The following is a 19,003-nucleotide window of genomic DNA, read 5'->3' as shown; positions in this document are numbered from 1 at the left end:
AAATGTATTAAACGTTAATTATTATTATAAATATTAATCAAATGTGTTAAATCGATTAAATCTTGGATTTTCTTTCGAAGTTTAAATGGAAAAGTACAAGAATTTTCCTCGATTTAATCGAATCTCGTAAATAACAGATGGAGAATATTAATATAAACGCGTAATCGAAATTACAATTAATCCTTCACATATATCTGCGTATAAATATACCATAAACTTTCCTGTTGCTGCTTTTAGAATTTAGAAGAGCAGGTGAACGATCACGAGAAGCTGCAACAAGCTCACAACGAAGCCGCGGATTGGGTTCGTCACACGAAACTGGAACTTCAGCAAAACTGCGACACCCACGGCGAAAAGGAGCGGATCATCGAACGGGAGAACAAAGTGAATCAGATCATCGCTTCCCTTCCCAAAGGAGAGAACTTGATCTCGAAAGTTATTCAATTGAGCGACGGAGTGATCGCCAGCACGGGTCCCGAAGGTCAAGAAGCTATCAAACAGGACGTGAAACAGCTGCAAGCAAATTGGAAATCTTTGCAAGCGCAGTGTCACGAGTCCCAGAAGACTCTGTCCAACTGTATTTCCAGCTGGTCTCAATTTACAACCGCGTTGGACAGCATGAAACGATGGATAGACCATTTCCAGAAGAAGGTGAACGACGAGCAATCGAAAGAGAATAAAACCCCGGAGGATTTAATTCGGTGCAAAAGTCTCGTGGAAGAAGCCGTTCAACAGAAGCCAGTTTTGGAAGATTTGAACGACAAGTGCGAAGCTTTGTTGGAAATGAGTGCATGTAGTTGGGCTCGTGACAAGACTGTGCAATTGCAGTCGGCTTACACGTCTTTGTTGACGGATATGCAGGGACTGGTTTCGAGGGTGGAGAAGAATTTATCCGATCACACCGAGTTCCTGAAAGCGAAGAAGGAAATGGAAGATTGGCTGCGTATTGCTCGAGGATCCGTGCAGGATTGCATGGGTGTTGGGGATGCTGAGTGGGCCAAGGATAAATTGGAAACCATTAAGGTATGTTATCGATAGATTTTTATTATCGCAAAATTTACAGATGCACAGAATGCAGGTAATACGCAATATTTAAATAGTCAAAACTAAGTTCTCGTTATAATTCTTAATAGAAGTTTCTTTCGTTTTTAATAGAAGAAATCTCTCCTTGGTTGTATTAAAATATGGATTTATCGTTGTTGATTTTTCAAAAAATTTGTCTGTGTTTGTAGATCGTCGCAACAAGAATCACGGAGGGTCAACATCTGCTTTCAACATTACAAAACGCGTACGCGAAAGCCATAGACACGGCAGTGCCAGAGCAACAAGACCAACTAAGATCAGACATGGCTGGACTTCTTTCCAGCTGGGAGCAACTGAGCATCGATTTGAACACGGTTCAAGCTCAGCTTAAGTCTTTGTTACACCGTTGGGACGATCACACGGAAGCTCACGGGAAGATGAAACGTTGGTTGGAGGAGACCGAGAACAGTATGCAGGAACTTCCAGACACGAAGGGAGAATTCGGTGACATGAAAACGATGCTGGAACGTTACAAGCACATCCAAGAGGAAGTTCGCGGCAAGAAAACGGAATTAGATCATCTGTTGGAAGAAGCTGGCGAACTGTCCAAACTGGCGAAAAAGAGCACGCCTCTGGATCGCACGAGAGAATTATCGAAACGTTGGCAGAATCTGAGTGAGAACGTCGATGAGAGAAAGAGATTGATAGAAAATGAAATTGAGGAATACAACGCTTATCACGCAGCCTTACAAGAGACTGAGAAATGGCTGTTGCAAATTTCTTTCCAGTTAATGGCCCACAATTCACTGTACATCACGAACAAAGAGCAAACGGTGTCGCAAATTAAACAGCACGAAACTCTGCTTGCAGAAATCGAAAATTACACGAGTGTGCTGGACGATTTGAAAATGAAAGGAAATGGACAGATCGGTCGATACGTGGCTGCCAATCCTGAGATAAAAACAGTCATCGAAACGCAACTTCAAAATGTTCAAGAGAGCTACAATTCTCTATTGAATACCGCGTTGCAGATTAAGAAACGATTGGCGGAATCGCTGGTCAAATTCCAGGAATATGAGAACACTTTGGAGAGTATTATGAAGAATCTGGATGCGTATGAGCCGGAAATAGCGCAAGAGATGGAGGCACCTTTGGATACTCTGGATATTGCGAAGCAGAGATTCGAAAATGCGCGCACCTTGCATAATAAGCTACAAGGCGAGAAAACGAGGCTTGCTCTGGCTGTCGAAGCTTGCGAAGCTGCGGTGGCTTGCGTCTCGAGACCCGGAAGTCCTCTGGATGCGCCACCTGTGCAGATTCCGCCGAGAGAAGTGGAAGTTAGGAACAAACTGGAGGAACTGATCGATCAGGTATCGTATTCTTTTTAATCTTTTAATTTTTTTGCTCGTTATTATCAATTTATTGATAATAAACGATGAAACGTGCCGTTTTGCAGTACGTAAAAATAATCATGAAAATTTATTTGATGGCAAAACGTTGAAATAGCTACACTGCATGATCGACATCGTGGTTTCAGGCTCAGGCACACTTGATGAACGTGACGAAAGCTCTGAACGAACTAGAAGAACAAACTCGTCAGAAGAACGTGCTTCGATCTTGGATAAACCAACAGAGAGCTCTGTGCGCCGAATGGAAGTCTCGACCAGCGAAATTAAGATCCGAAGCTGCACACGCCGAGTTACAAGCGATGAACGACTTACTTGGAAACGTTGGCGAACGTCGAACTCACGCGTTAACTGAACTATCGCTTAACGAAGACGATCAGGACATCGAGGAAGGATTGAACAAACTGGAAGCTGAGTTGACGGATGCTATCGCCGGAAAACAAGCTGCTCAGGATCTGATTCAAAAGTACAGAACACAGGTGCAGAGTATCCAAGCCTGGTTGGATGTCCTATCGAAGAAAGTTGACGTTATCGAGAAAGGAAATGGGCAAACTATCGGGCAAAAGATCGCTAGCGTGAAAGAGATCACAACGGAGTTCGAGTCTCAGGGACCTGGAAAGTTGAACGAGGTGAAGACGTTGAGCGATCAAGTGATGGATTCTGTGAGCAACTTGGATTCACAGCAGATAGAAGAACAAATTAAGTCTGTCGAAAGAAGATACGCTGATATAGCGAAGAAGCTGCAGAGGAAAGCGCAGGTATTGGACATGACTGCTCAAGGAATCGAGGCAACTAGGCAGGAGATCGAAGAGAATCGTGATTGGATTGAGCAAAGGAAACAGCAAGCCCAGGTCTCTGATCCAGTTGGATTTGACAGCAAGCAGGTGGAGGAGAAGCTCCTTGCTCTGAAGGTAATTTAATCAGAAAGGATATTGAGATTTCAAAGAATTTATTTATTTGAAAGAGCTTACATTTTTTAGTCGAGTAGTTGAATTATTATGAATTTCGTATTTATTTTATAAATCAAAGAACTAGAGTTAAAGTTCTAGTTCTTCAATTATAATACTTCTACTTTAAATTTGTTACGATAAATAAATTTTCCTCGATCTTCACAAAACGTTATGTAAATTTTAGGCGATGCTAAAGGAAGCAGAAGGGAAGCAAATGGTGATCGATACCCTAGAGAAACGAGTCGGTAACATGCAGAACGAATTAGAGGCCAATGAACAGCAACAATTGGAAAACGAAACGAAAGCTTTGCGTGGCGAACAATCTCAGCTTTGTACGATCTTAACCGAAGGAATTTCCAGTGCAACGGCTGCAGCCGACGCTCGTCGCAAGTTCGAAGGTGATCTGGAACGAGCACGTGCTTGGATCAAGTCGAAGAGCAATAACTTGAAGAAGCTGAGTGGGTATCTGCCTTTGAAGGCGTCGAAAGTCGAACAGGATATCGTTCAGCACGGAGAATTGGAAGCTGACATCGATTCCTTCAGTGAAAAGGACCTGAATGATATTTTGAAGCAAGGGCATAATCTATTGAAGGAATGTAACGAGGAGGATCGCGCGAAATTAGGAAAAATCTTGGACGAAATGAGCAAAGATTATGATGAGCTGAAGAGCGAAGCGCAAGAGAAGCAGGCAGCACTCGCGGATCTTCTTCAAGGACGAAAAGCCTTCGAAAATGAAATAGACAAGTGTAAGAGATGGATCAACGAAGCTGAAGTGGCCACATCTTCGGATCTGAGGTCTTCTAGCATCGATATTTTAAGGGAACAGCTGGCTAAGGTAAGACACGGGTTTCTACAGCGAGTTGCGTCACAATGGACGTACAATGATACCAGAATGCATTGTCTTCTGTAACGTAGAATCGTTTGTATTTCCATTTATTGTATCTAAATACTCAGGCACAAAGGGAACTATGTACGAAAACTTTGCTTGCAATTTCAAAAGTATCGTAATAAAAAGCACGATCAAATTCTAATCGTGAAATTACTATTCTAATTCAATTCTATCATATTACTGTTCGGATTATAATCTCACTTTCGTTCTCCATTCATCCAACCAATTTTTCATCATCGATTAATTCCCACTTCTTACGTATTTCTCCAGTACGATCGTCTAAAGAAAGAGGCAAAGGAGTACGCGGACGACATCGAGAAGCTAATACAGCAAGGAAAATCGATTCTCCCAACCGTGAGCGACGCTGACAAACTCGAGCTAAACGAGCAGTTGCAAAATATGAAAGAGGCTCACGGCAGAGTAGCTGGTATCATAAATGAGAGAGCTCTGGCTCTTCAAAAGAGCATCGACGAAGCTGAAGAATCATTGGCAAGGATTGCCGAAGCGGTTCAATACATGACAGACGTGCAGAAAGAGCTTCACGAGCTTAATAAACCGATCGGTTCCCGCGTAGAAGACGTGGAAGCTATGCTGAATGCGTACGAAAAGATCTTAAACGATTTGAAAGCGAACAAGGCGAAACTATCCGATCTCCAATCGGTCAATGTATCTGATCTTCACGGGGTATTGACTCAACAGGACGACCTCATAAAGGCTATAGAATCGCAAATTGCGAAACTTCGCCAGTTACTTCTGTTACGACAGCAGTTCATCGCCCTGATCACTGATATTACGACGTTCATTGCTAAGTACACGGAGATCGTTCGAGACATCGAGAACTCAGGTCAGACCACTGAAGAAAAGATCAAGAGGTAGGAAATTTTTTACTTCGTATTATTTATCCAGCTATTGGGAACGAATGTTGTACATTTTGATCTTTATACATTTTGGAAAATTGAAATATTTATAAGATCGATGAATATTTTGTTATTCCTGATCAGCGCATTAGGCTGCTGTAAAGTATCTATCATAGAAATATTTAACAATGTTACTAACTTTTATTTCAGTGTTGATTATCCTGCGTAATTAAACGTGACTGTTTCCGATTTTTATTCAGATACGACGATGCCATTCTAAAGATCCAAGAATGCGAAGCGACCCTCGCAAGTGCAACGGACAAGGGTCAACAAATCGCAGCAGAAGGTTCGACTGCGGATAGAAACAACATAACGGAACAACTACAATCATTGAAGCAACAACTGCAAGGTCTAAGAAGAGCCGTGGAAACCCAGAGGGAGCAACACGAATTAGCCGCGGCGGAACACAAGAGACTCGCGAACGAACTGGCCGAAATACTCGATTGGTTGGAAGATAAAGAGAAAGAAGTGAAATCAAGGCCTCTCTTGGAGAGAGATCCAACGAGCGTGGAAGCTGAACTGAAGAATCACAACGTATTATGCGAGGCTGTCAATGAACATTTGGACAGAATCAGAAACTTGAAAAACTCTGTGCCTCACGAGGAAGGAATGCCTGGTTCGTTGAAAGAAATGCTCAGCGAAGCAGTGTCTCTGTTGACCTCCTTGCCAAGAGAAATGGAGGAACGTGGAAATTATTTGAAGACTAACATGAAACTCAGACAAGAGTATGCTGCTCTTACTGAGAAACTTCGAAATTGGGTTCGCGAAGCAGAGGTCAGACTGGAAAGCGACAAAGATGGACTCGATTTTGAGAATATCCTGAGCGATCTCGAGGAGCACAAGGTTCGTATATATCGAACAATTTGATTAAAATGAAATAGTTTGACGTTAACAGCTTGAATGTCTTGAAAATCATATCTGAAACGTATGATTCAAGATTTGTCAAAACCTTTGAATTAATATCGGATCATGTTCAAAGTGATTCAAATTATTTGCTACACTTCTTTACTGTATTATTTCGATGAATTGTTCTTGCAGATTTACTTCAGTAGCGAGCCAACGATTCGCGAGCTGGTGTCTCAGCAAATACAACAAGCAGGTGACAAGATTTGGCCATCGTTGACTACGTCCGAGCAAGAAGAATTGAGCGCGGAACAACAGCAACACACTCAATTACTGAAGAACACGTTGAACACCGCAAAATCTCAACGTGCCAGATTGGAACAAGGAGCTGAAACTTGGAGAGACTACACGCAAACCCTCGAGCGAGTTCGAGCTGTGATCGCAAGGAGTAGATTCACCGACGAACCTGTCACGACTCTGGCTGGATTGCAATTTAACATCCAGAAGATCACGCACGCTCTCAATGATATACAGGTTAGTCGATAATCGCCGCACGTCTGTTTGTCGTTAACAATTATAAGACAATTAGACGATGTTTCTGGCCATTTACTAATAAATGTTATCACGTATCGGTAGAAAGAAAGAAATTGTTATTTTTTGGTATAGAATCAACAGTTCGAATTGGACCTTTTGAACGAACGCAGTCAAGAAGTGCTTCGATTGGCTGATGCTAATAACAAAAAGACGATAGAAACACAAATCGCTGAAATCAGTACGGAATGGAGAGAATTGGTTTCCGGGTTAGAGGGTCGCAGAGACGCTCTCGAGGCGCTCTCCAAACATTGGGAAGATCTTGAGGCGCAATGGTCTGTCATTGAAGCTCGTGTAAATGTCATTGAAGAGAAGAGCAAACTTTTGGATACCGTAGTTCGGTCTAAGCAACACTTGCAAGACGTTATCAAGGCTTTACATGTAAGCATAATGTCTCTCTAATAATTGGATGGTGATAAAAAGAAAACTGTTTTGATGTCGTAGAATTTTATCTTGAAATTTTATTTACTCTATTTAGAATGAAAGTAATTCAGTTAGAAATCAAATGTGTAATAAAAATATGATGTAGTAAAACGCAAGAAGATATTTTATATGTATAAAGACCTTAAATAAAAAAAAATATAAATATGTATTACTTTGTAAATTTTATTAATCTTGTTTTTTTACTGTGTACAGGAGCTGGTAGCGGAAGCGGAGAAATTGAAACCGATGACAGAGGAAGTGAAAGATCTCTCAGGACCAGTTCTAGCGTATCTGGCAGCCTTCACAGAGGCACCAGCCCACGCGCTCGAGAAAAAGCTGAATAAGTTGCAGAATTCCGTCGAATCGTGAGTCGAAACTGCTCTTTTGTTGTTGTGATGTTCCAGAAGCACTGCCAAGGACACTGTATCGGTGTCACCAGAGGATCATATATTTCTTGATTCGCGAACGCGTTTCTTTCGAAGTCGAGAAAACTTTTTACTTATTAAAATTTACTCCACAAAGCGTTCATTATTATATACGGTTTATATTCCATTCGTGTCTCGTAATTTTCCGTTTTTATTAGAAAACTATTTTATATCTGCTAGAACATAGTTTCACACAGATCTACTATTCATCGATTAGCAATTACATTTTTTACTCCGCTTTTATTATTACTAGATTTTAATTTCTATTATCAAGTTAAGATTACATATTTATCTTCTATATTTTATTTTCTTGCAAAAAATCATTATGCAGTGTTCCGCCAAACTGCGGAATCATCAACAAAGGAACCATGCGGTGCGATTGTGTGCAATTTCGACGCATGTGCATGCGTGTGTATGTGTGTATGTCTGCTTATGCATATTACCATCCCTTTGAAAGGGCTAGGTAATGTCTGCTTCCCCCACCCTTTCATATGTTTTATTTCAGGCTATCTTCGCATCGAATATATTATTTAATCATATGTGTATATTCTTGCATTTCTTTTCTGACATAGTACTCTTTTCAGGATAATTTATTTATAGCCACCAATCGTTAGAATTCATTTATTATTCATTTCATATCAATCTATAAATAGTGAATTTGAGTTTCTGCGTTAAAGGCTCGTTCATCTTACGCACGCTGATCTTTCTTTCTTCGAGATAAATAATATCAAGAAGTCGATTTCGAAACGTCGATTCAACCGGAAGGGCGGTCTCGTTGAAATTTTCGCCGAGGAATAGCAAAAATTGAAGAAATAAAGAAACGATGTCGAAAGAAGGGAAAGGACGAGAGTTGTGGTTTCTCGATAGCGGCAGATTCTTTATGGATTACGACACCTATCGATTTAGCATGCATTACGTGTCCTACTGTGTTGTGTCATAGCCAAATTAATCCCATGACGTAATTAGGCCTTGAAAAAAGTTGTGCACTGCGTGTCGCGATATGCATTGCATCATAAAATTAATATCCAGAAACGAATATAAAATAAGCCGGCCGGAGATGCCGATCTTATCCGAATCATATTTCATCCAGTCCATAGACTTAAAAAAAACTGGTTTTTCTCTATTAATAATGAATGATGTGGATCGTGATTATCATCGCTGCTGGAGTTAATCTCAATCAGCCGATAACTCTCATTTTCTATTCTAATTGAAACGTATCTATGAACTGATCAAATCTGTTCACTGATATTTCCCAGTTATTCGATCTTCGAAAATAATTAAAACAGAATAAAGAAGAATGGAACTTCTTAAGTAGAACCTGTTTCATCCTCTGAATATTAACCAATTCGATCAATAATTTCTTCCACGAACGAATAGAGCCGATTAAAATACAAGTACTTAATGAAACGATCTGTACAAGCACGAAAGCGGATTATTTTCTCCAATCTCACTGTACAATCCAATAGTATACAAGAAATAGATTCAAATATATAAAAATACATAAATGGCAAATCTTGACACGTTCAAATTTCCCATAAATGCACAAACGCCCACGATTCATCACGCCTACGACAGTTCTATTTCCACTGATGCTGTTTGTAAACATGTTTCAATAGATTGCGCAACGCGTTTCCCGAGTAATTCGCACGACGTCATCGTCGGGTCATTAATCGAGTGACATTAGGTAATCCGTGACTCTCTGCATTCCCATCGATTCGAGAATCGCACGTGAGGAGAACAAACGAGAGAAAGAGAAAGAAATAAAGAGACAGAGAGAGAGAGAGAGAGAGAGAGAGAGAGACAGGGATGGAGGGAGACGGCTGGGAAGACCTTGCACGCCACCGCGGTATGTTCTCGTTTCGAAAAGGGGTTGCATTCGCCAACCCCGCACCGAATCGTGGCCCTCGCTCCCTCAGACTGCTTGGTTGTCGATCGAATTTGCACTAAATATAGATTTGACGAGGAAAAGTGAAGCGACCGCCGTGGCGGCACGTTGGCCCGTTTCTGAATTTCATGGCGTAATATCCGCGGCACGGTTTGCACACGTCAGTTACCATTCGTACGCGGCGCCGCACACTGGAAATAAAGCATGACGAGAGAGTTTGTGGTTGTTAAGTAGTCGAGGTTGGTCCGCGTGTCCTTTCAACCAGCCGCTTATTAAATTATCGTCTCAGATAGTCTCAATTATACCGAGTCGTTTACGCGAACCTGACGTTCCGTGGTTATACGACCGTGTTGAAGAATATCGTGATTTCAAGGATTATCCGTGCGATAATAAAGGATACAGTAAAGTGTATAAATCGATTGTGATTCCAACGATTTTTCCTGCGATAGCAAAGATTATGATAAAGTCTATAAATCGAATTGCAAAATTTTGCGCAAGATTGAATCAGTAACTTTGGTGTCTATAATCGGATCTTGGATTTAATTTGAAAAAGTGATTATACGTGAATTTCTTGTGTTCTATTTGAATTGTATTTGTCGAGGATTTTATTGAAAGTTTATTGTATAGTGAATCAAACGATATATAAGAGTGTCTGACGAGTATCGCTGTCAAGTTGTGCAAGAGCCGAACAGACCGGCAAGTGCGTAGACGCACGTTGATGGTGAACGAGCACGGCATGTCGATTGACAGTACGTAACAATGAAATTTTTACGGTCGTCTATCGGGATAGTCGGATTGTACGCGGTTATTGGCTTAAATATTATGACCGTTAGCCCTCGTAGCCTCTCTATCAGCAATCGATACCGAAGCGGAACGACGAAACGTGTTTCGGTACAGCACGTGTCTGTTCGGCGTTGCCGTCGCTGCAATGTAACAAAGAAATATTCCTGAATCGAGTGTCGGTCGTGTTACAGAAAATTGTGTAGCAGTGATTGTTTACTTTGCTCTTTTCGTTTCTTCGTTTCTGAACGATGATACCGATGGATCATGCTGGATTCTACGTGACAACTTTTAAAATAGAAGTAAAGTTTCTACCATGAACGTAGAGGTGACTGATACGCAGTTTGATTATCTTCCTTGATTTATTTAACCTTTTGTTGCTAGAGATAAAGCTTCTTCGATAGACTCACGTAGATATTCCAAGATCGCTTCAGATCGATTTTTAGATGCTGGCAGTACTATTTTTATCGCAGATTCGTATCGTGGCTTCTAGGGTTGATAATAATGGGGTTCGCAAGTTCCATCGTCGTTTTGTGCCAGTTTTATGATATTTTATTCAGTCGTTTGCTTCGTGTCGTCCAACGAAGCTGTGCTTACGAATGAAAATATACGAGATTCCAGTATATATGTGTCATATACAGTATCGACGTGATCAAGTCCTTATAAGTCCGAAGAATTACTTAACCGTGTCGTGAAACTTAAAATTGGTATGACCCAAATGAAGAGAATGACAGCAATACATTTAAACTGCAGTGTTAGACAAAGCACGCTGTGTCGTCCGATTTTCATTTACTTAAATCAATAGTTCAAATTCAATAGTTATAAGTAGACTCTGCACATTTACTTACACAGATTCATATTTTTATGAATAGAACCAAGGAGATAGAATCCAAATAGAAATTCGTATCACTACTAATCTCTTTGAATATTTTTCTTCTAAATACGAGCGTTTTGTTCTGAATTTTCTGTACGTTTCTACGTTCTTAATGTTCCCTATTCTATATATACGTAAGAAGATCCACACGGTCTACCAATAAAAATTCTATCCAAAGACTAAATACGCGGATTCGGATGGAAATGTTTGTTCCTTCGCGTGTTGCAACATCCGATGCAACCTTTCGATTCGCATTGTAATCATACAACGTTCGTTGAACGTGCCAAAAAGAGTAGGAAAGAAGCGCGATGGCAAAGATCTTCGAGCCAATGAACTCGCCTTGCTCCCGAGGCGTCTTTGCTCTGCAAAAGACGAACACGATGGATAAGCCGTAGGAAAACGAAACAGACGAAGATGAGAAGAAGAAAAAGTCAGAGAGAGCTATATTATTCTTAGGAACAGCGCGGCGTGCGCCGCTTTTCGGCTGTCGTCGATTTTCGTTCCTGTCCGGCTTGGCGAGCGTTTAGACGTAAGCCGCATGCGTCGCGGCGCCTCGCCAAAAGGAAAATTCAAAGCTAACGCTATTACGCCCTTCTAATAACGTTTCGAACCGCGAACGCTGCTGTTTAGCTTGATCGTGCCGCGCCATACTGTTGTCCGAATTTAATTTCACGGCGGATTTTCAAATATCTCACGCGATTCGAACGTCGTCTTAAAGAAGTCGGCTTTAAAGAGGAACGACTCATCGTCGTGCCAGGCAGGGATAAACCGAAGAACGAGATTTGTCGAGAGATTGACAAATTTATCGATTCGATCACGAGGATCCACCACTGTTACTGAAATTGGTATACACGTACCACCTTTTTGCCGTTGAATCTCATCGCCGATAGATATTCGTTCACGTGTTTCTTCAGGGATGGCTATTTTCCTTAATCTTTTTCTTCCCTTTTTTCGTTCTAAGAAAGTCAGATAGTTTAGATAGGGATTTTTATTCGATTCGTCCAAGTGTCCTTTGGTGTTAGAATATCTCAAGAGGATAGTGCTTCGTTGGAATATGGTGGATAGATCCTGCGAAGAGTGGATCATTTGATCGGTGTTACGGAAATATCTCTGTGCTGGAGCACGTTGGATCGAGTCGCATGCCCGCATAAGGATTGCATCACGTGCACGAGATACTTCCGGAACTTGCTGCCGGCCGCGATGTTTCAAGATCAATAACGATCGTCTTGAAAATATTTCAAAGTGCAGTTTCTATGTAACGCTGCGCCGCGCAAATTCGGAAAATTCAAATGACCAGATTTACATAAATTAGCAATTTTTCTCTCGTTCGTAGAGAAATCTCGATTATTCGAAATATCGTGTCGTATTAATTTATGTAGCGCACGTTTAAAAAGAGATTGTCTATTTCGAGGATATTGAAAGTGAAAAAGATCGAATGAACACGATTAATTAAGCTGTTCTTCTTTTCTTATTTAATCTCGTATTAGTCAGCGACGATACAGAGCGCAACGTGTTTCGTAAATTTCTGTTCCGTCTTGAAAATACCACGTCCGCCGGCTGGTGATTGCACCTTGTGTTAAACGCCGTTCATTATTAGCTACGATGATGTCATCGTAGGAAAAGAAACGCGTTGCGCGTACGAAACTTGACATTGACATCGCGAGCCCTCCACGTATTCTGAAATTCCGCTTCCGGGCTGATACTTGCAGACGTTAGGGCTTTCTGGAACAATTGTCACATTAATAAGACAAGTAAAGAACAATTTGGCAACAACTTGTACAATGGTGCCGACAGTTCTTCCTCTTCTTTTTAGAAAATATCTTACTAAATCGTGGCTTCGATTCAAATTGTCGAGATGAATTTGTCTGATTTCTAGAGGCTTCTATGTCATATTTTATTTCTTATTAGACTTCATCTTGCAATTACAGTAACCTGAATGACGAATCAAAATTGCATCCTTAACGCTGATGTCATTGTTGATCAACGTGGAACATCACGAAAACACGATGCACCGGTTCGTAATCGGACATGAGGCGAATCCAAACGAGACGATGACTGATTTCGACGTTTCTCGTAGCACGATACACCTATGGTGATGTCGTCATCTTTTATGAAAACTCTTGGCACCGTTCTCTATCAAAACATTCTTTGATCTTCTTAGCTACAATGAAGCAAATTCAAGCAATTCGTACCGCGATCCAATAAAACAATCTGCTCTTCTATAAATTGCTCTATTCTACTTTGTTATATCGGCGTTTCTCTATCGACATTTCTCTGTTCACAAAATGTTTTAAATATTATATCATGCATTTGAATTATCAGTAACTATAGAATAATTTCTAAATTAAATAAAACATTGCAAAAGATGGAAAAGACAAATAGCTAATTGAATCCTTATATATACACGGATTGTTAGAAAATAACAAAATCAAATCTTCGAATCGACCAACCGGAATTAAGGAACAGGATTTGTAATAAAATTTCGATCTCGTTTGTTCGTCGTTTGATGGAAATTATATAAATCTTGTTCCTAATTCTTTTCAGTGGAGTGCAGCGTAACTTTCTGTGGACTCGAAGATACTTTGATTCTGTTACTTTATAACGAACTCGTGTATAATTTTATAAGAAGTTAATAAATTATACTTGTAGGAATTTGATATAAATTCAAATATAAGCGTACCCAAATCACGACTAACGATAGAGCAATTCTAAAACGAAGTGTAAAATTCCAATAAAAGAATAATTCCGGTTCCGACATGTAACCAACAGACTCCTCGCACAACCACACACGGATCGTTCGTCTACTTTTAGCCAAAGCGTCCTCCGCTCTGGCTGGAACGAAGCCAACCATAGTTGAACCAGCGACACGCATTTCCGATTCTAATTTCGTCGCACCTCTGCCTCGGACAATTCCTTCTGACCGATCGATCCGGCGTATCCTCCGCCTTCTTTTCTTCTTCGTCTCGTGACTCCTTCGTCAACCTCTAGCCTACGAGTAGGCTGGACAGGAGCGCGATGATCGCGCATTGGCACGCATTATTGGAGACTCGTAGGCCACAAGAAATATGCTAAAATCTATTTTTACGCCTGGCCTCCGTGCACAAGCACGCTGCTAAGGGGCAAATCGTTTTCCGTTAGTAAGGTAGCGACCACAGGCTCGCCGACGGTCACGTTGGTATTCCCTTGGCTCTGTAAACACTTCTAACTTCCGACTGGGTCGTATACAAAATACACGCGTATTCGTGAACGTGTGTGTTGCTCGGTATCTTGCGGAGAACACGCGTAAGTTGTTGCTGTTCGAAGCTCGTTTGACGGCAGGCTATTTCAAACTTTCTTACTGTTACTTCTTCTTTTGGTTCTACACAACTTCGTTTCGCTTCGTGCAACACGATATTAAGAGCTATCGAAGCTGCGAAGTTTCGAATTTTAATCCTAGAAGACACGCTACTATCGCTAGAAACTCCTTTGGCGCCAGGCTATTTCGTAATTTACATTTCTGTCTCTTCGTTTCGTAAGCAGTCACGGATGCCACCAAACTTGTGAAAGCTCGAGCTTTGACCTTCGAAGAAGTGCCATTTACGTTCGAAGCTACTTTGGCGCCAGGATATTTCACGGTTTACGTCTGCGTCTCTTGGTTTCTGCGCCGCTTCATTCGGATTTTTCTTTTGTAACGCGCACTTTCCGTTCCGAGTATTTTCATCGAATCATTTCATTGCGGATCTTTTCACTTCGAATTCCATTTCAAATCTTCACAGCTCGGATCGTTATGTTTCGAATCGTTTCGCCTGGAATCATTTTTTTCTGTATCTGTTCGTTCGGACAAATTTTATTATCTTTTCGTGATAAACCTGTCATGGAATGGGATCATCGCGGTTCAAATCTCGACCTCGAAGGAACATCGAGAAAAACGATAAAGCCTCACATTGCGTTTAAAAGATCGTTGCATACAAATATTCTTACGCGAGGAATATCGTCGGAGAATGAAAGAATTCGGTGCTCCTTGTAGGCTCATCGACTCCCTGCAGACGAAATCCAAGAAGGCGGACGAGGACTTGGAGGCGTTCGAAGGCACCGAACGTGAGATCGAGCAGCTGAGGAAGCGTTTGAACGAGGCGCGAGAACGCGCCTCGAACCTTTACGTCTTCGGTCCGGATCAGGACGCGACCGAGGAGGAGCTTGACGAGCTACGCTGGGCTGTCGAGCAGCTCCTCGATAGCACGAAAAAGTTCTCAGGAAGCACTAAGGCGCGGTACCAAGCTAGCCAGCAGCTGGTCCCTAGTGATCTTGCTCAACACCTGACAGCCCTTGAACTTTGCGCTGAAGCGACGGCGCAAGCGATGGAGGAGAAACAGAGGGAACAGAAACGGGCTAGAACCGTCAGGTCGGATTACTTAACCGATCTCGACGAGGTTCAAACGTGGATCAGACAAGCTGAATTGAAGGTGCAAGACAGATCCATCGAGCCTGTCCCTCTAAAGGAACAATTGAAACAGGTGCAAGACGAGTTGGGCACGATCACCGACAAGCTCGAACGATTAACGAGAAACGGCCGTACCATTGCGGAGAATACGAGGGACGATACTGAGAAACAGTTGATCGACAGCACCGTTCACAATGTCACTGAACAGTTGAACCAAGTTAGGAACTGGTTGGACGAGAGGAAGCAAGTGGTAGCTGATACCATTGACGCTTGGCAGAGATTTTTGACGTTGTACGAGGCCGTTAAGGCATGGACCGAGGAAAAGAGACAGTTCCTAGTTGAGCCATTGAAGCTCAGCACCCTTGTGCAGGCTAGGCAGAGGCTGCACGAGTATTCGGTACGTCCGAAACACGTCTATCGAACCGTGATCCTTTCGACTAGTGGAGAAAGCCAGGAGAACGTGGGTTTCTGAAGTTAGAATTTATTTTCGGTCTTTTCTTGGGATTGGCCTTTGTTCGATCCCTTCGTCTGACTTTGTTGCATAGAAGCATCCCTTAAATTTTCTACTATCGTCGAACAGTTGATATATGCACACTGGTTACAATCAACGTTGATACACCATTGCATTTAGTATATTTACATACTAATTAATTAGGTCCAAGTATATTAAATTTCGTATTATTCAGTAGTACTTTCGTATGACTACAAAGGTTTGATATTACTGAAACTAAAATGTAGATACGCTTTGTTGAAAAATATACTTTTTGTAGTCATAAATGGCCACAATTACTGCTATATTACTGTAATATTCGATTCTTGAAAAAACAATGTTTCAAAACTATAATTTCGAAGTGTAATTCCCATTGGACACGACATACAACCGGAAAGCTTCGATTGTAACAGCGATGCAGACTATACGTGCTATGCAGACCCAGAGTTCTTCGAAAACGCACGTTCCTTTGCATTTCATTCCACGAATGGAGAAATCACGGTTCAGTATTCGTATCTATCTTTCTGTCAACCGTTCGTTCTATTAATCTTCGTATTCGGGGTGGGTTTGCAGACAGCCGTAAAAAGCTGCAAACAGATCAACAAGAATCTCAGTGATATGGGTAAGGAGCTCGAGAGTATCGGTCAGGTTTGCAGCGTGGGCGACTTGCCCGAGAAACTACTCGAAGCTGAAGAAGCTAAAGTCCAAGTAGAGGGTCAACTGTTGGAAAGGGTTGGTTTTTCTCGATCGATCAGCGAATCTTATTTAGTTAGGGGCGGAAAGAACGTGCGTAAGATGAACATCGTTTCAAACTATTCGTTTCAGAACGCGCTGCTGCAAGAAACTAGCGAAGAATGGGAGCAGTGCGAGCGAAAGATGAAGGAAGTGAGAACGTGGATCGAGAAAGCGAAACAGAGTCTCGAGTCGCCGCAGAACAAAAAGAAACCGTTACGGGATCAACATAGTATAAGGGAAAAAATGCTAAGCGATATCGCGATACAGAAAACGAAAATTGGTATGTCGATGGAGAAACTTCAGGTTCACTTCCGATCTGGGATTGGTGGCGATAGTCGAATCGGCGAAACGGTTGACGAGCTGTTGGCCGAGCTAGACAATCTTAATACCAATGTGAGAGAACAGACTACGGCGTTAGAGGCTTGTCTAGCTCAGATCGATCAATACCAACAGGTTAGAATTGTTCAGAGGATTGTTTCCTTTTTTTTTTTTTTCTTGTTGCTCTAGACTGGAGCTGTATTCTTTTGAAACTTGATTGCTGATCCGGTTAGAATTTTAGAGAATGGGAAATTAGCATTATACGTAGGCAATGGAGAAGTTTAATCGGAATATAGGAAGTTTTATCACAGTTTGAAGTAAGTCGAACAGATAGGATAAATGGAAAAAATGAAATAATGTTGGTGAAACGGTTCAAGGGTATAGCAAAGCTTATTTTTCTGACGCGTTACCTTCTTACGTAGATGCTGCTTCGAGGTGCATAGTTGCATTTGTTGCACTATGGAAAATTCGATTGCACTCTGTTCAGATGCATCGGTGCCCTTGTAAAGAAAAAAATGTTATTGCATTCTGCAAGCTATTTCTATAAGAAGAATGTAATTACGTGTACAAAAGAATTGTACAGTCCCATTTTACAAGTGCACTGTTACGTCGATGAAGAATTGCATATAATTCCTTCGGATTTATCCTACAGAAAGGTGAAACTTTAAAGAAATACATATGCTATACCATTGAACTATCTCCAACACTATTCCCTCATCTAGAATCATAAAAAAAAAGATTACCTGTATGCGTAGAATCATAGTACCGGGTTTTCTAGAAATAAAGGGGATCAGCAATCGTTTCAACGACGCCCAAAAGAATACGGCTGACGTCCGTTTGTCGTTCTAGGAGATACAACAGTTGAGGCAACAGATTATGCAGGTGGAGCAGCAACTGAGGACAATACTGAGCCCGACGTATCTGTCCGCCGATAAGGAGAAGGCGTTACAGGAGCAACAGGTAGGTTTGTCTTGATCCCACCTTTTTACCACCTGCACAAGTGCGCTAAAGCAGCAAGTTGATTTTTTGCATCTGCTCGATACCAACTGAAGACCACCACCAGGATAATAATCGCGTACTTTTCGAATCTCTCCCATTGAAACGAGTTGTTTCTTCTTTACTTTTTTTTTTTTTTTTTATTCGTATATGTATTAAATTCGTGGTCGGGGGTAGTTTTTCATCGGTAAATCACGGACTTCTCTCTGGCATCTGCTCTCGAGACACCATGCCTGTTCTCAAAATATTAATTTCTCAAGTGACTAACAATTAACCGTCGATCGAGCCAACATTAATTCCTTAACCGCGTCAAGGCAAAATAAGATTTTTATTGGCTACGGATATTTGTGAAGAGACTTATACTTCCACGTATATTTTCATTTGTGTTATTAAAATATAGTTAAATAGATTAACGCGAAGTGGCCAATATAAATTTGTAACATCCATATCAGAATTATACCAATCGGAATTTGGAAACATTTTGATAATCCATTTCGAAGAGACAGAGGTCGACGTACCTTTTTCTGATTATAATTTCAATCAAGGTGTTTCCGTTTAAATTTCTCCATGCCAATATCCTTATTTTCATTTCATACGCATCATTAGAATTATTTCTCCTTCCACTCCAAAGCTTTTCTTAAACAATTCACCAATGCTTAACAATATAACATCTGTTAATAACATGAAACATATATAACAATCGCTAAACATCTATTCACATCTTTTTCTCACTTTCTTTAACTCTGTCTCTCTGTCTCTCTCTCTCTCTCTCTTCTTACTACTTCTTCACATCTTTCTCGAAAAAATAAGTTAATCTGTAATAACATAATGCTGATTCCATTATTTCAAAAATTGCGAATTTGTACAGAAAGAAAAATATAATTCACGTGCTCTCGTTGAAATTTTAATACAAATATATTGATCGTTCTTTCGTCCAGATAACGATTGAACGATCAATATCGAGTTCGTGTATTCGCATGCTTAATCATCGTGGTGGTACATCTGTTACGCGGTATTGGTTGGTATCATGCTCTTGAC

General features: G+C 41.1%; 1 protein-coding gene and 1 long non-coding RNA gene across 3 annotated transcripts in view; one reads left to right on the top strand and one right to left on the bottom strand.

Moving 5' to 3' along the window:
• The window catches only part of LOC138182765 (uncharacterized), a 32,362-nt gene extending 21,101 nt beyond the window's left edge, over positions 1-11,261 (bottom strand). Inside the window, exon 1 of the long non-coding RNA XR_011173908.1 lies at positions 10,981-11,261. This is a non-coding gene — a long non-coding RNA (uncharacterized LOC138182765). The remainder of the gene's footprint in view (positions 1-10,980) is intronic.
• The window catches only part of Msp300 (Muscle-specific protein 300 kDa), a 62,700-nt gene that overhangs the window by 41,806 nt on the left and 1,891 nt on the right, over positions 1-19,003 (top strand). For both annotated transcript variants that reach the window (XM_069118937.1, XM_069118936.1), the window contains 13 exons: positions 238-1,023; positions 1,233-2,393; positions 2,561-3,340; positions 3,564-4,214; positions 4,539-5,140; positions 5,386-6,028; positions 6,224-6,562; positions 6,695-7,000; positions 7,256-7,407; positions 15,013-15,823; positions 16,490-16,648; positions 16,742-17,104; positions 17,819-17,929. In XM_069118937.1, coding sequence (XP_068975038.1) covers positions 238-1,023; positions 1,233-2,393; positions 2,561-3,340; positions 3,564-4,214; positions 4,539-5,140; positions 5,386-6,028; positions 6,224-6,562; positions 6,695-7,000; positions 7,256-7,407; positions 15,013-15,823; positions 16,490-16,648; positions 16,742-17,104; positions 17,819-17,929 — 6,864 coding nt within the window. The remainder of the gene's footprint in view (positions 1-237; positions 1,024-1,232; positions 2,394-2,560; positions 3,341-3,563; positions 4,215-4,538; positions 5,141-5,385; positions 6,029-6,223; positions 6,563-6,694; positions 7,001-7,255; positions 7,408-15,012; positions 15,824-16,489; positions 16,649-16,741; positions 17,105-17,818; positions 17,930-19,003) is intronic.

Source organism: Bombus flavifrons, chromosome 8 (assembly GCF_040668555.2).
Source record: "Bombus flavifrons isolate JBK064 chromosome 8, iyBomFlav1_principal, whole genome shotgun sequence".
Classification (NCBI taxonomy): Eukaryota; Metazoa; Arthropoda; class Insecta; order Hymenoptera; family Apidae; genus Bombus; species Bombus flavifrons.
This window is presented reverse-complemented; position numbering and strand designations above follow the sequence as displayed.